Genomic DNA, 17,166 nt, shown 5'->3' with positions numbered 1-17,166 from the left:
CTCCTTGATGTATAACACAAGTTGGTGACCCCCACCCTGGGAAATAAACTCCATGTCTAAAATGTTGAATTTTTCTTCCTATCTTACAAAGCTTCTTTATTAGCTGAACGGAAGGTCAACTAGATTTTAAAAACATTATATCATACTTACTTATGGGTTTATAAAAACACCATGAAGCAAGTACAAAATAAGAACATTCTCTTGTGGTATAAAAATACAAATGAGTAACAAAAATAGTACAAAATTATAGCAATTGTCATTTTACTAGTAGCAAAAGATGTGCTTGATAAAGTTTAATTGGCTGGTAAAACTCTTAGCATTATTACTAAGTGCTTATCAAATTAAAAAGCAGGCAGTAACCCCTGAGGAATTAGTGGATAATGTGACAACATGAATAAGTGAAAAAAAAATCTGCCATTTTAGTTCCAGTCTACCTAATAAGTGCAAAACCCTAAAATCACTGGCCTGGAGTAACTTCAGAGATTTTTTTTTTCCCTAACCACTTTTATAAAGATCTATGGAAAATTTGGTGGGGTATAAAAAATGATTACTGAATTCTTTACGTGATCTTTATGATCATGATTATTTCCAGGCTGTTGAAACCATACTTATAAAAGTATTTTATGGCAATTTAAATTATTTATGTCTCCCCATCACAAAAACTCACCACTTTGGATTTTGATACAAAGATGCTTAAGCAACACACAGCAGTGCCATTACCATAATAACTTCTGAAATTAAAACCTGTCTAAAACTCTATGGAAAGCTAACATCCAGTTCATTAACCATTCCTGTTAGTTTTCAATAATGCAAAAATGATTAGAAGTTTAATTTGTTAATCACCTGTGCTCTGACTGGCAGAACACAGATAAGCCTCTGCAGAAGTCTAAACTAGCCCTTGCAGAAAATAAAAACATGCTAATGCCTTACCAGGTCTAATAAGAGGAATAAAAAAAAAATCAATCTCGCCTAGGTAAAGCCATTGATGGCGGGACAATTAATTCATCCTTAACGCGGTTTAATTACATGGGCACTGATGTACACACACACAAGAGGAACAGAGCAGTGGTAGGGGGCGGTCTCACTCACCGATCATGTGATTTGCCACATGAACCTGGATGTCCCATTCGTTGTAGAAAACCATCTGACACTTGATGCACTGGTAGGTCTTCTTCTGAGAAAACAAGGAGGAACAGGGTTACTTAGACACGCCGTTTCTCAGCGTTCCCAACCCAACCAAACCAGAGGAAAAACAAAACAAACCCACAAAACCCAAAACCCCTGGCCACGGAGCGCTTCTCACCAAAACTTTAGTTGACAGACAACGCTACGAGTTGTCCCTTTTACAAGAACAAAGGCACCGCATTATGAAATAACGGTAACAAAATAAGTGCCCTCGGGCTCAAGAACAAACCCTAATAATAAAAAATACCTATAACACCTGGCTCCGGATCAAAAGCCAATGTGTGTGAGAATCACACGCAGTTTAATCCTGACTAAGGTCGTGGTAATATCGCTCCCAGAAATGTGGAAGTACAGTGCCTGTTAAGTTAAGGTTCACAGCATTTTAGACAATGGGGTTAGAGCTAAGAGCACCCGGCGATTAAGGGCACTTGCTGCTCTTGCTGTGGACCCTGGTTCAGTTCCCAACTCCCACATGGAAGCTCACAACTGTCTGTAACTCTAGCTCCAGGGGACTGGCTACCACAGATATACATGCAGGCAACACACACACATACAAAAAAAAAAAATCAGTCTTTTAAAAAGGTAGTTTTATCCAAGGTCTGAAATGATGGCAATACTTCTGAGATTCTAATTCTTCTCATTTAAATATGTACTTTCTCTTCATAGGAAACTGTGCCAGAACAAACACCACCATCCAGTGAAATCGATGGAGCAGGTATTTAGGATGAGTTTTAGGGCATATACAAACTGAGCCTCAGATGGGCCTGATGCCACTGTGACACAGAAATGGGAAGGAAAATAGTCTCCGAAATCTCAAATGAAGCATCCTGATAGAAGTAGGCAGTGTGAGTCTCGGGGTCTATGAGTTGGACTCAATAATTAAAGAATTGGCTGTGTTTAATGGGATGCAGCATCATGTCTATTTCTTTGCAATTAAACACGATTTACCATTAAAAAGCATTTCAAAAAATGAAATCTACTTCGATGAAATAAACAACTAGGAAATATCTCAAATGTGAGAAAATTACACCTGTAAAGCTGTACACATGATGTTTGGTTGTAATAATTCTCACAAGATGATCATTTCTATTGCTGTCATATAACATGTTTTACTAACAGTATTAATATGAAATATGAGTCCTAAATGATAATGCGTTTTGAAGAGTCCAGGTCATTTAGGAGATTTAAAAAATAAAGTTAAGCATGGAAATAAGTATAATTTCACTTGAGGATAAAAGGGACAAATGACACAAATGTCAGATTTTCCTAGCCGTTACAATCTACACAGTATTTTCTTCTATAACAATGGACATTATACCGAGCAAACCATGAAAGCCCAGGCGTGTCTCCAATCCGGGAATCTAAATAACCCAACAGTCGTTGTACATTAGAATACAGTGGACTGAATACGCCAAATCTAAATCTAAGGCTTGAAACAGCCCGACAATCAAGGCGGGGGTGGGGGGAGGAGATTTACGGCTCGGAGCTGTTTGCAGGACCCTCTGATGGTGACGTATGGAGCAGCACGTGCTCTGTAAATAACACGCATCCCCTTTGTAACAATATTTCCCTTTAGAACTAGTTAGAAAATATTTCTTGCTCCCTGATGGCCTACATTATATGTTGTTTATTAGCATACTTCAAGTATCATTCCTGATATGTGACCTTGCTTGAAAACAAAGACACATAAACTTAATGGCTAGTCTTTTCTCTTGTTAGTAAAACACAGACTATGTCGAAAACTGTCTCCAAAAATGACGACTGATGAGTATGTTACTGGAATGTACTGAGGGCTTCTTTTTTTTTTTTTTCCTCCTTCTCATCCACTAATAAAGAATAAAATCAGTTGAAAAGCCAAGGTAATAAAATGCCAGCACTTATGACTATCTTCAAAATGAACTGACAAATTTAAAGACCCTGTGAGTTCCCTCTCATTGAAGGGAAATGCTTTTGTCACTATTGATAATTCACAGAGCTAATTCTCTCCACTCTCACAAACAGCGTCTAAAATGTTTTCTCCTCTTTTATACTGACACAGCCGTGTTCTCATCTACATGTGCCTAAACCTGCTGCCAGATAGAAATTTCAAGCAAGGCACCCCGACTCTTAAACACTGCAGCTTCATGCCTCAGCAAACCACCCAGGTTTCCTCAAAACAAAGCCACCGTATGCAAATGGAGGTGTGCTAAAAGCATCCCTGTGAAAGCCATGGTGTAAAATTCATTTTCACCTTCCAGGTTTCAGAATAGTCAATGTAAATGGCCCACAAAGCTCTCCTCATTACAACAGATTCTTAGCAAAATATCTGAGAGCAGAGCACCCCTGCCTACCACTCTCAAGTAAGGAGCTCTAACCTGTGAACCGATCCTTGGAGAGCTGTGCAGGGCTGAGGTTATCAAGGATTCACCCTAATTCTAGGCCCAAATTCTCCTTTCCCCTGCTTTCAACCACTGGTCCCAACTCTAGGCTGTGGCTATAAAGAGCAGGGTGAATCCCTTGTCTAATAGACATTTTCATTAACCCCCTTTCAGTCTGAGAACAGGGACACCTTGCAATAGACCCTTGAATGACTTTCCAACATGGTTCTCTCTCTCCAATCTCTCTAATAAACAGAACCCCAAAGAAGCCAGACACTTGAGGGGTGACCCTATCCATGCTGCAGAGTGCAGGACAGCTGTCATCTCCCTTAGGACAACTGCTTCCATTTATATAAAAGACAACAACCACCACCAAAAAGTCAAGTGAGATAATCCCTCTTAAAAGCAGGTGAAGCAGAAACAGAACTTCCATTGTTTGGGCCCCAGATTGGCCTTGATCAACGCTTAGGTTGTCAATTTACTTGAAATGCTAATTTAGTACCATTTTTAAAAGAGATATTTTTTTCATTAGCCTTTTTAAATGTGCTGCTTGGGAGTGGGATTGTCATTTCCTGATTGTTCTCTTTTGTTTTCTGATACTGATAGATGTAATTATCAAGGATACAACTTTTTCCCAGCACCTCATTATTTTTGATTGATTTTGAGAACAATTTAAATGTGCCTCTTTGACATTTTTGTTTTCAGCTATACTCTGTTAAGGTACTCAGAGACTTTCAGAAAAGAGCATCTCATAAGTTTAAAAAAAAAAGGTTAAAGCTCTCTAATAACATATAGTATAAAAAAATTCCTTTTCTGATTAACCTTAACTCCTTCTATTTGATCTCTATCCCATTAGCTTTCAGACTACGTTTTTGTCTTATCAAATTAAATACAAATTATTAATTTTTAAAAATAATCTTTTAGAGTTGCAGATTGCTTCTGTTTTCTTAAAATAATATAATTGCATTTTTAAAAATCAGTGAGTCCACAGCAACCCTCAAAGACAGAACACCAATCTTAGCCGCCACCATGCCGGTAACTATGACGTAAGTCTCTAAGTATGATGTCTCCACCCTCCTCCCTTCCTTCTGGATTGTCCCGAAACAGAATCTCACATCTATCTCAGGCTGGCTTCAAACTTGGAATTCTGTTCCTTGCCTTCCAAGGTCTAAGATTACAAGTGTGTGTCTACTTGGTGATTTGACTTCTTTTTCTGACTACTGGCAACCAAAGGGTCAGAAACACTAGGCTTTTCCAGAAGGTAATTTAGTCCATTTCTACTCAATGGTGAGAAGGTCTAGGCAAAAAAATAAATGAATAAAAAATAAAAAAAATAAAATAAAATAAGACTACAAGAAATGCTAAAGTTTAGAAAGCTACCATTTTGTACTGATTTCAATAACCATTAATAGCTGCTGAAGACTTTTCAGAGAAAGGTTCCTCTGTGATACTCTTGCCTAAAACACTAAATTGAATCTAATAAAACATTTAGAGGTAACAATCTAGTTCTTAGTAAATACAGAGACAAAAGAGTGAACAAGGCCCTAAAGGGAAGGGTGTGTGTATGTGTGTGCCTGTTTGAGTATACAGATTATTCTTATAGAGAACTGGACTGTTATCTTTAAAATGTCCGGGTAACAGTGGTGACTTCCCAGATGACTCAAAAGGTTTACCCAGGAAATGTTACACAAGAGGTGAGACTTGAGGGTAGAGGGATAAAGGAGCCAGCAATGTTTGAGCAACTGGGGAAATGTGAGCACCTGTGATGTATCTTCCGTGGATGTGAAGATGGTAGGACAGGAAATGGGCAATGTCCCTTATGTCAGGAGAATCACATCGCATGCACATCGCTGCTTCCAAGTGAACTCTTATGATACCAGAGGGCGGGAAAATACACAAATAAGCATGTTTCCAAAGCAGAAATGTCTACATGGCAATAGTGATCACCAGGTGCATGAGTGAAGTAAATGAATGTGCCATGATGGGCTGTTTTGTTTTATGCTGAACCTAACCTGATCGACCCCAGCTGTGACATTCATTTTTTACATACCTCTACTCAAGAATCACCAAACGGTTTATGTCTAGAGTTATAAGCAGCTTTGCAATACCTTTAATATTTTAATGAAAATTTTGAGCATGAAGCTAATGTATAGTTTTTTAAGAGTTCAGGAAAATCAAGCGCTGATAAATTCCTTTCAGTGTGTCGCACCCCCAGTTCATAGAGAATTATAATGCATTAAGGCCCCCTGCAACAATGCGGGTATGAGTGGGTAAAAGTGGACAACCAGCCATATTCACGAGTGAATTAGACGACCTTCCCGAACACCCTAAACAAAGCCAGGAATCTACTCGGTTCCCTCCCGCTGGGCCTTAACTTCGTTTCTACTCTGCACGTAAATCTGAAGCACCTGTTTAGAAGCAGGCTTGCCTCACTGTAGAACTCACTGGTTTTGACAGTATCAGAGAGGATGATGGGAAAACAGCTCGTAATAAGGAAGGGGCTGTTTCTGCTCCCTGGTCTCAGGTCCCAGTCACAGACCCTTCTCGGAGATCCACACTGTAGAACAGGTTCCAAACCTATTTTCTCTCAGTATTCTCTAGTTTTAACACCGTATTTTAGTTACGTGTTCACCTTAATACTAAGAACAGTTTCAATCTGAGATCTCATGGATGTCTTTAATTCCCCTATTTCCCTCTGGTTAAATCAATACAGTTAGTGGGTCTCCATTCATTTCTTCCAGAACCTTCCATGAGATCAACACTGCGGCCTTTCTACTCTCCTCTCCATACTCTCTCCATGCATGTTTTAAGAATTGGCCTGAACGTCTGAGCGCTAACACAGGTGAATCCTGTCCCCCTTCTAGATACTGGCCCTGTCTTCTGGGCCATCTGATCTAGAGTTTATTGCCTCCACCAAGGCATTAATTCAATGACTAGCTCCCACTGCTGATTTTAAATACTCAAGTGCTCTTGGCTTTTGGTGTATATTCTCGGGCTTAATTTGCTGTACAATCTGTCACTCTTCTTAGGGAAAACTGCTCCTATCTTTCTAAACTAGTAGTCTACTATGGCATTTCAAACTTTGTCAGTCTGATACTTTGGGTGGCTGTTTTGGTTTTTGTTTCTGATTTTTAACCAGGGTAAGACCCATTCATATATTCTGAAGTCTTGACTTGAAGCCCGCTTCGCCTGTTGGCTAGCACTTCTCTGAGGTAATGCCAGGCTGCTGGACCTGGTCCTCACAGATGGGCATTTCCCATGCACCTGGCCCAGTTAAGGGACAGAAGACACAGCACAGGCTCAGTTTTAGTCCGAAACTTGCCTCTCTCCCTGCTCCAGCTCTCCAGCTGAAAAACCCTAATATTAGGCAGTGATCTACAACAGAATTTTATTTTCTAGTCTCTTGTCAAGAGAAGGAAATATGCTCCATGCTGTATTTGTTTATTGTTCATTTATTTGTTTGTTCATATAGGCCTGCCTGGCTTACAGGGGCCTGAACTTGAGGCCATGTGCACGTTAAACAAGCACTTTATCACTGAACTACATCAGAGACCCAACCCCAGGTACTGCCATAAAAAGCAGGGTTAAAAGCTAAGCATGGTGACACATACTATAATCTTATGACTCAGAGGCAAAGGCAGATGAATGAGGAGTTCAAAGCCAGGGCCTGGAGAGATGGCTCAGTGGTTAAGGTCACTGTCTGCTCTTTCAAAGGACCCAGATTTGGTTCTCAGCACCCAGATAGTAGCTAAAAAATGTCTGTATCTCCAGTCTTTTGGGTATTTGTTGCCCTCTTCTTGTCCCCAAGAGCACCAGGAATGTACATGGTACATACATACATGCTGCCATAGCACTCACACACATTAAATAAATTAATTAATAAAGAGTTCTCTAAAACTAGCCCAAATTAGATACCATTAAAACACACACACAAATAACTTAAAAACGGATAAATGAATAAGCAGCAGGCCTGGCTTTTTCTTATAAGAATGAAAACTTGATTAAAATTCCCATTGCAGAAGAGCCCTGCAGACCCTTGTCTCCAGCCTCAATGTCTTAGGTGGATTCTGTGCCTCGAGGATGAAGGATGATTTTGCACTTGATTATGTCTATACAGCTTCCTGTGTTTCTATTTCATTGCCACTGCCCTACGTTTGGAATACCAAAGTGTAAACTGCATGGCCATTTCTCCTAACAATCTTGTAGCCCTCGGCTCCCTCTGTTTCACCAATCTGAAGCATGGAAGTGCCAGTCTGAAGCACTGTCAGGACCCTGACAATGGGATGACATACAACAATGCTAAAACGACTCAACCCAATTACACCCAGCAATCTTAGCAGGAAAGAAACCCTAGCAGGTTCTTCCTGCAAGCAGCTGCTACTTCATCGTTCAGCTGAGTGACGAGTCACTTAATGACCGTGAGTCTTAGTTTACCTCCCTGTGAATTAAAGATGACACAGCTTACATCCTAGAATTACATGCGAAATGAGAGTTACACAAGCATGTTCAGTACCCTACCTACCGTTAGCGAGCCAGCACTCAGCAGTAATTGCCTATGATGCCCTTCACTTGACAGGTTATTATGGGGTGGTAAAGAAGGGTACTAGTTGGCATACAACGATGCCTATCAAAGGTGAGCAGCAAATGTGGAGTCTGGGATTGCACCAACATTTCTTTCCATGAAAATACACAGATTTAGATTTTATGATCATTAAGAGTTCCAATCTCTATTTTTAAAAAAGCTCAAGAATTAATAGCATAAAGGACAGCACAGTTATTGACAAGGTGGAGATGGAAAGGAAGAGGATTAAGAACAATCTGTACAAAGACTCAAATGGGGCCTGAGAAGATGGCTCCCTGCTAAGTGCTGGCTGTGCAAGAATGGGGACTGCAGTTTTGACTGGCAGCACCTACAGGTGTGGCAGCTCACATGTGATTCCAGAGTTCTGAAGGTGAAACAGTTTTCATGGAACAAGCTAGCTAGCTGGAGTAGCTGGATTAGTGAGTTATAGGTTCACACGAGAGACCCTGCCTCCCTTAATGTACAAGTTGGAGAACAATTGAGGAAGACAGTGTTAACCTCCAACCTCCAAATACAAACGAACTCAAGTCCTTGCATACCTCCATACATGTGTTCTCAAACACATGAGAACATACATATACATACTTATGCACACTAGCCACACAAACTCAGGTCAAACAAGCTAGGAGAAACAAAAAAAAATCAACAAACTAGTTTTTAATGCCTATAGCAATATATATTACCATCCTAAAAACAAATGTATTAATTAAAAACTATATATGGTTAGTAACTCCTTTACTTGGCAGAACTTTGCTGGTAAGCAAATGGATAGATAGTGTATATGAGTGTTAGTAATGAGCCAACAGCTTTGCACAAATATTCAATAATTTAGACATTTTACTAATTTAACATAGGCGTTTTCTACATAATAGTAAATTAATATGAAAATAAGTTATTCAACACAGAGGGAAAAAGACAGCTGAAAGGAGGCAACGGAAGCTGCTGCTGATAACACAACCCAATGACAAATGGAAGCATCAGTATTTTATTGTGTGAGTGTGGGGGCTGGCGAGCACTCTGCACAATGGCTGCCACAATGGCTGCCTTCAACAACCAAGAAGGATTGACGCGATCCCTGAATTTGGGAAGTCATAATACACTCTGGGAAAGGAAACACAGGAACATTCAAGTCCTTACATGGCAATACAATTCAGGATCAAGCGTCCTCACTGGTATACCATTAATGGAGGCAAAACAAGTGGTGGGGACACACTAATACGACCTGGGGGAGTCAGGAACAAGGCCTGAAGGTGATCCACCACCCAAAATGGAATGATTCTCTGGAGTCAAAATCTATTACAAATCTATTATCTATTATCTATTATCTAAATAGATAAATTTATTATCTATTATCTAAAATCTATTATCTATCACACGCCAGCCCTGATGCTCACTGTCTTGTGGGGCCTTTGATAGACTGAGGAGAGCAAAGAAACAGGGTCAAAGATTGCTCCTGACCAAACCGGCTACACAGAAGACATGGCAGAAAAGGAAAGTTTATCTAGTTAGTACAATCAGGATGTGTGCAGGTCACTGTTGTAAGCCACTGAGTTGTGTCTTCTTGTGGTATGAGGGAAGAAATAGCTATTTGTGTCTGTTTATTTTTGCAAATAAAATCCAAACTCCACCGAGATAAAATTTCAAGCTACCACTAAATTCACAACCAAAGTGTGTGTGTGTGGGGGGGGGGGGGGGGATCAAAGCAGTTTTTCATCTTTTATTGGATGTTTATATTAGATAAAACAGTACTAAAATACTTTAATTCCAAAGCCTTTATTGATAGTCAAAACTCAGGAAATAACTGAATCTTAAAAAAATACGACAAATATTCATACACACACAAATCAAAACAGCCAAAATTTTGTTTCAAAGAGTCATATCCATTATAGTAAGCAAATTTTATGTGAGAAAGCTACTTCTTTGGAGGCCATAAATTAATAATCCTCTTGTAAGGTTTAAAATGAATAAAGAAGAAAAAAGAAATAACATTTTAAGTGCAAAACTATTATTTTTCCTCAGGAAATTTGCTTCAGATTCTGCGCGTGTGGTTGATGTCCCACTTTAAGAACGGGCTTTGACTCCTGGATCCCCACGCAGGGGGAAGCTTCACCCAGAGGGGTCACCCCTGTCTTCCCCCTTGTTTCTCCCAGTGCACCTTACGGTGTTCTTCCAGAGGGATCAACTTATGCCCTCTTTTACCCTTCAGGTGTTTATCTTTCATGATCTCACTTAAAGGCAGGGGTTCAGTGAGTCTTTGTCCATTGGACAATAACTTGAGACATTCCATTTATTGCCTGACCACTGGAGCGTCTAGCCAGTCACCCTACACTCACCGCTTTCATTCGAAAGGCCACTACCTACAGCGTTCTGTTACCGCTAGCAACGCTCCCTTCCACCACACACGGTACCAGAAATCAGTCAAGGGGGAAAGGCTGAGCTGAATTACAGGCTTTATTTTAAACACACACACACACACACACACACACACACACGAGAGAGATGGGGGGGAGAGAGAATCTGTCTCTAATTACTCTACTCATGGCTGCGGCATAAATTCCTAGTTTAAAGAGAGTTACAATTTGTAGTGATTTTTGGTTAAATACATTTCTACCAACTCTTCTATGAAAATTTATATCATGCTGAAAGGAGTAAAAACACTATGGGTACAGAAATGTTAGTTTATGTATTGATTCTCTCATAAATATACAGCTGAAGAGAAAAGGAAGAAGACAAAGTGTTTGATTTACACTAAGGTATATTGACCTCATCAGCTATTCTGATCACACGCTGATGCCTTCATCTTAAAAGTCACTTGAACTTCCCCTCTGTCTCATGGTAGCTATGGTGATGTATGTATGGAAATCTGAAGGAGCCAGGACATTTTTGTAGTGTGTCACCCGTCCACAGGGATCAAAATCTGAGGGTTAGTGACACTATTCATAACCCTATCATAAAGCACGCAGAGTATCACGAGATAGAAAAGACAGTCCTAAATTTCATGAAGAAATATTTCCTTGAGCTCGGGAGATGATTCCGTCCATAAAGCACCTGCCTCCTAAGTGGGAAGACCCGAGTGGGGATCCCCAGGACACAGGTGAAAACCCGAGGTTGGTAACACGTGTGTGTGATCCCACTGACAGCGAGGAGGCAGGCAGGCAAGTGCCTGGAGCTCATTGGCCCGCTAGCCCGGCCGACATGGTGACATCTGAAGCCAGTGGGAGACTGTCCACAATAGACGTGGAGGGTGTCTGAAGAATGATACCGAGCTGTCCTCTGAGCTCTGCACGCATGTGCGCACACACACGCACGGAGAGCAACTGTGCACATGCAAATGAACATATCATGCGCGTGCGCACACACACATTTCATCTAATCTCTGTCACAGAAGAAAGGTGAGGGACGTAATGGATTTATTAGGCCCCTGAGAACTTGACATTATTGGATAACTATCCTAAGTATCAAAAAGATAAGTCAAAACTTACTTCTTGTTAGACCATGATTCTTTTTTATTCTTATAATAATTCTTGCATGTTTTCTCTGATTTATTTCCATAGTGTTAATCTATTCCCTAATGGGGTCATTCACTCTTCAAGGGCGGACAGAAGGTTTTAATTCTTTCATTTCATATCTAATGTAATACATAACTGATTATTTAGACCAGTTATTATTATTTAGAGCAAATACTTGATAGACAATTCATATGTATTTACTAGAAAATTAAAAACCCTTGCTCATGCATTTTCTTTTTAGTTTGGGTTTATTTATTTATTTTTATTCTTGGACAGTGCTAGGGACTGAACCCAGGGCTTTGCCCATGCCAGGTTCGCACACTCCCACTGATCCAGATCTCTGGTCCTTCCTGTTCTCCTTGGGTGAAGGCTCCCCTGAGACCTGGTAATTTTCCTTTGTTTCTATTCTTGGTCTATCCTTCCAGCTATTCTTCTGGCAGCTTCAAGCCCCACCCACAGGACAGGGTCCTTTTGATCTGGTCACTGCAGCTGCCCACAGCAATGCCCAATATTTTTGCCCTTTCTTTCTCTCTCCCTCTCTCTCTCTCTCTCTCTCTTTCTTTTTTCTCTCTCTCTCCCTCTTTCTCTTTCTTATTCTTTCTTCTCTCTCTCTCTCTCTCTGTCTGTCTCTCTGTCTCTCTCTCTCTCTCTCACACACACACAGGGTTCTGTCTTCCCTTGTCCATCCCTTGCACTCAAACAACTTTTCCACTGAGACATGTCAGACAACCCTTCTCATCTCTTTCATATTGCTTCTAAAGCCTGCCTGAGTCCAAAAAGCCAGGTAGCAATCACATCCACACCGTGCTGTGGATGTTGGCTTCATTATTCCTGTTGTTTATACTAAGTTTTCAAGACAGACTGTTGTTTTCCTGTCCCTGCCTTATGTTAAAATGTTCTGTGCTGTTCCAAAGTGCTAAAAATGTTCAAATATCCTTTACATTTCCTTTTCTTCCCCCTCTCATACATGTGTATGTGTGTACATGTATGAGGGCATCAGGAAAAATCCTCTATCACCTTTCCACCTTGTTCACTGAGGCAGGGTCTCTCAATCAAACACAGAGCTCAGTGTGATGGCTGATCTCCCTGGCCATTGCTCTGGGAAATCGCTATCTCCTAGTGCTGAAATTACAGGCAGGCTACCATGCCAACTTGGCATGTCTGTAGGTTCTGGGGACCCAAAATTCTTGTCTTCACCCTCTCACAGTAAGTGATTAACCGATGATAAATCCCTTCTTCGTATCTGACAGTAGAAACTCTGCAGAGTAGCGGAGAGTTTCAGAGTGAGAAAGGAAAGGTTGAGCTCATCCTACTTCAAATTTCCCACCATGGACCAGACGTGGTTCGCAGAGATGAAGGGACCTTGGCTGTGACTCACAGGAAGTCACCAACCTGGTCTAGAACACAGAGTGGTGTGCACAGACTCACACCTGCTGGTGCAGTAGCTGATACACAGAAAGAATACAACCTATTTCATTAACCGCCGTCAACCTGGCTGTGCAGTTTCTAATGGCTCCTGTGGGTTCAGAGGTCAGGAACATCTCTGTGAAGTCAGTTCTCCTTTGACACTTAGTGTCACTAACTGTTGCTTTCTTTGAGGGTCCTCATTTCTTAGGAATAGTTCAGCAGAAAATTTATGCTATAGGTTGAGGATGGCTTATCTAAACTTCTAGGGATCAGAAATATTACAAAAGCTTGTTTTGTTTTTTTTTTTTGTTGTTGTTGTTTGTTTGTTTGTAATTTTGGGAATATCTGAATCCAGAAAAATCATGAGAATTTGATGTTTAGGATTGATGCCTAAACATCCTAAATATAAAATTAACATAAGCTTTGCATATATCTTATACACCTACCCCGAAGAGTTTCTTTGTGCTTTCAGTGAACCTTTATTTTAATTGTGAGCCAACCCATGAAATGAGATGTGGAACTTTCCATGTATGGTGTCACCCTGGTGGTCAGAATAATCTTAGCGCATTTCTGATTTCTGAATTTCAGATTAGGTATGATTGAACTACATGGTCAAAACATCTATTCAAACGACAGTTTAAGCTTTCCTGATCCCCAATGGGCAGTTTCCCTCTTTAGCTCCTAGGCCCAGAACACTGCCTGGAAGAGCCCATGAAGTTCTGCATGAGTCACAGGGCAGGGAACTGATGTCCCAAAATGTCATGACTGGACCAGAATGTCGTTGCCAAAACTTAGATCCTGTATCATAAAACAGATAGGGTCTCCCTATCACCTTCAGATTGTCCCATAAATATTCATTTGAGACCTGAAAAAGTTCTCTGCTATTCTTCTGTATCTTATAAATGCATTTTATAAAGCTAAAAATGGTCCATATAAAAATGACCAAGAATATACAAGCTGGGGAAGTGCAGGGTCCTTTTTTAATTGACCTACTGAGAAAGGTCTTCCACAGAACAAAGTATGAGTAGGGGGCAGTGCTAAGGAAATGGTGGCTATATCAAATAGGACATCTTACAAAAACTTGGTCTTTGAAAAACCGTTTGGAATACTATCTTTGGATACCTTTTTTTTTTTTTTTAAAGAAAACTAGGTTGCATTCATTTATTTAGTTTAGTGGGTATGTATGTGTTCTATGTGTATGATATATGTATATATATCATTTTATATATCATTTTATATAGATAGATATAGATATAGATATATAGATGTTAGTGGAAGATTTAGCTACCCAATTCTCCATCGTCCTACTAGATACTTGGTGATTTGAAGATACACCAGCTCTCCGAATGTTAAGGTCTTGGCCAAGAGCGACATGAAAAAAAATCACTAACTTTTTTGTTTTATTTGTAATGTATGGTCTTTAACATGCATTTGAAACTTGGTATTTATTGAAAGAAGGAATCAGCTAGACTTGACTCAATCTGGATACAGTAACATGCCTGTTTTGAAATGATTTAAGTTGGGAATGACAAAAGCATCTCAATGCAGAGCCATTCAAGTCACTAAAGTAATCTGTTCTCTGGGGCTAGGGAGATGGCTCAGTAATTAAGAGGGCTTGCTGCTCTTATAGAAGATCAGAATTCAAGTTCCTAGCATTCATGCTAGGAGGCTCACAAAAGCCACTACTGTAGTGCCTAAGGATGCAACGCCCTCTGCTGGCATCCATGGTCACCTGCACTCACATGCACATACCCACACACAGATAATTAAAAATAAACTTAAAAAACAAATCTGTCTTCTACAAAAACCATTTTGTTTCCAGCCTAAATACCCACAGATACTGAACTTTGATACCTCCTGAAAGATTTCAGACTTCCCACTGAGACATTTATCTCTCTATCCTTTTCACCCAATCCCACTGTTCTTCTTTCCTCTCATCTTTCTCTGACTTGTCTTTAGAGAATAAATAACCTTTACTAAACAAATGGTCAATACCTTTTAATTAAACTCATTTTTGGAAACATGTTTTTTATTATTTCTTCCTTATGGTCCATCTCCAAATCATAAATATAAGTATCTGAAGGTGATTCAGAGGTAAAATGAGTTATGTTAATAAAGGATTCTGAGCCAGGCACGGTGGTGCATGCCTATAATCCCAGCACTCAGAGAGGCAGAGGCACGGAGCTCTGTGAGTTTGAAGCCAGCCTGATTTACAGCCAGTCCAGAGCAGCCGAGGCTACACAGAAAAACCCTGTCTTTAAAAAGCAAAAGAACAACAACAAAAAGATTCTGTAAGTTAAGTTTAACAATGCCACTTGAATTTCTAGATCATGATATATGGTTGCTTTAAAGCACCTCTCTCCTAACCATGTAGTAATAATCTGAATGAATGTTTAAAATAAACCAAGGTTATGCATCAAAATTATAATTCTTACCAAAACCATAAAAATATCACCACTTTTTTTCCTCCTATGCCCTTCTAATGTAAATATTCAATACCTGATTAACAAGAGAGTAATGCCAATTGATTTCAATCACACAACTGAGCTCTTTAATTGCTTTTCAAATCACTCATTTTTTTCTGGACTTTAGAATGAAAAAAAAAAAGCTAATTTTGTTGTGCATTTACTATGCTTTTCTCACAGACAATTTCAACTTGGCTTAAATGCTTCCTTAGCATATTTTAATTCCCCTGCCCTTGGGGATGTGTTTCAATCCGGTAATCTCACTGACCATTTTCCCTTTCTCGTGCATGGGGTTTTTGTCCATCTGTACACTCGCCTTTTTCCTGTTGCTATGTCTTTTGTATTGACTGAAACCACTATTAACCTCAAGGCCAATAAAGTAAGATTTTATCTTGCGCGCTTTTTTTTTTTTTTTTTGCATTTTCTTTGCTCCTTGGTTTACAGCAATTCTAGGTTTGATTTTAACATTTAATTGTGTTTTTCTACTTCATCAACTGTGGGAGAGTAACTTATTTAGATACAATTTACAATTATTCTAGCCTTATTGTTATACGAAATTAATTGAAAAAACATCACATAAATATGTTACATGCATGCATGAATAAACAGGAATGCATGCGGAATAGTTACATATAGGTAATATTATACACAAATGATGTTCCGTATATTGTGTGTGCATGTGTCCTGTGCACTGTGTCCTCTGTTCTTCATGGTAACTGTAGAAAACATGTACATAAAGCCCATTTTATTAATATGAAAAACTGAGGCTTGAAAGCCTCATAGACATCTCTGTCAACCGGGATCTAAACAAAACTCCTCTTCTCTCCTCTTATATTTCATACCTTAAGCTCCCTACAGTGGCCACGTCTCCAGCAAAAACTGCACAGACTCAGTTGAAGGCTTGCTTAGGCACAGCCATCCTTAAATCTATAAAATAAATTATTTGCAGTTACATGGGGGATCTTACAAGACTTCACCTGCCTCTAGATCGCTTCATGATGTTAATTGCATAGGACATTACATACTTACGAGAAATCTTATGTTCTATTTATGTGTGGGTCTAAAAACTATATTAATATTTAGTTCTCAGAGAAATTCTGCCATCTTTGTCATGGTCTCTATTGCTTTAATCACCAAGCTTCAATTACTTACAAACATTTTAAGAACTCAAGAAGCACAGTGTTCTGAGTGCCACGGAGGATACCTAGCCAAACTCTACCTCCACTTCCATCCCACTGACCTCTTCGGCAGTGGTATCTTCCCCACCCACATTGGTCTATCATGCCTGTCCCCTGGCCCTGCCTTGGTTTCCTTAAGGGCCATTGCACATAATCCTCTTACCCTCTGAATTAACATCGCTTGTCAGTCAATGGGCTTCTATGTCCCTCTATGTTCATAGAACACTTTTGCTTTCTGCTTGTGATGAAAGTCTTCTTGTTGTTTTCTCATTTGCTTATTTGATGGATTGTGATATCCTACCAACTCATCTTTTAATGTTATTTTTAAAGCTGTTTTGTTTCAGTTATATTTACAGCAATATACGTTATAGTCATGTTTCTTTGAGTTTGCTTCACTTATTTTTAATGGAGGTGAACATACCAATCATTTAATTGTTGATTCACATTACATGGTCTTATTTAAAAAGTCATCCCCTAACCTGA

At 39.6% G+C, this 17,166-nt stretch overlaps 1 protein-coding gene across 3 annotated transcripts in view; it reads right to left on the bottom strand.

The window, feature by feature from the left end:
• Positions 1-17,166, bottom strand: part of Znf521 (zinc finger protein 521) — a 281,029-nt gene that overhangs the window by 126,454 nt on the left and 137,409 nt on the right. For 2 of the 3 annotated variants that reach the window (XM_060377652.1, XM_021645481.2), the window contains one exon: positions 1,090-1,174. In XM_060377652.1, the coding sequence (XP_060233635.1) occupies positions 1,090-1,174 (85 nt within the window). The remainder of the gene's footprint in view (positions 1-1,089; positions 1,175-17,166) is intronic. The other variant, XM_021645482.2, reaches the window with a different exon arrangement.

This window comes from Meriones unguiculatus, chromosome 2, assembly GCF_030254825.1.
Source record: "Meriones unguiculatus strain TT.TT164.6M chromosome 2, Bangor_MerUng_6.1, whole genome shotgun sequence".
Lineage (NCBI taxonomy): Eukaryota > Metazoa > Chordata > Mammalia > Rodentia > Muridae > Meriones > Meriones unguiculatus.
The sequence above is the reverse complement of the archived record's forward strand: the minus strand, read 5'-3'. Positions and strand labels throughout refer to the sequence as shown.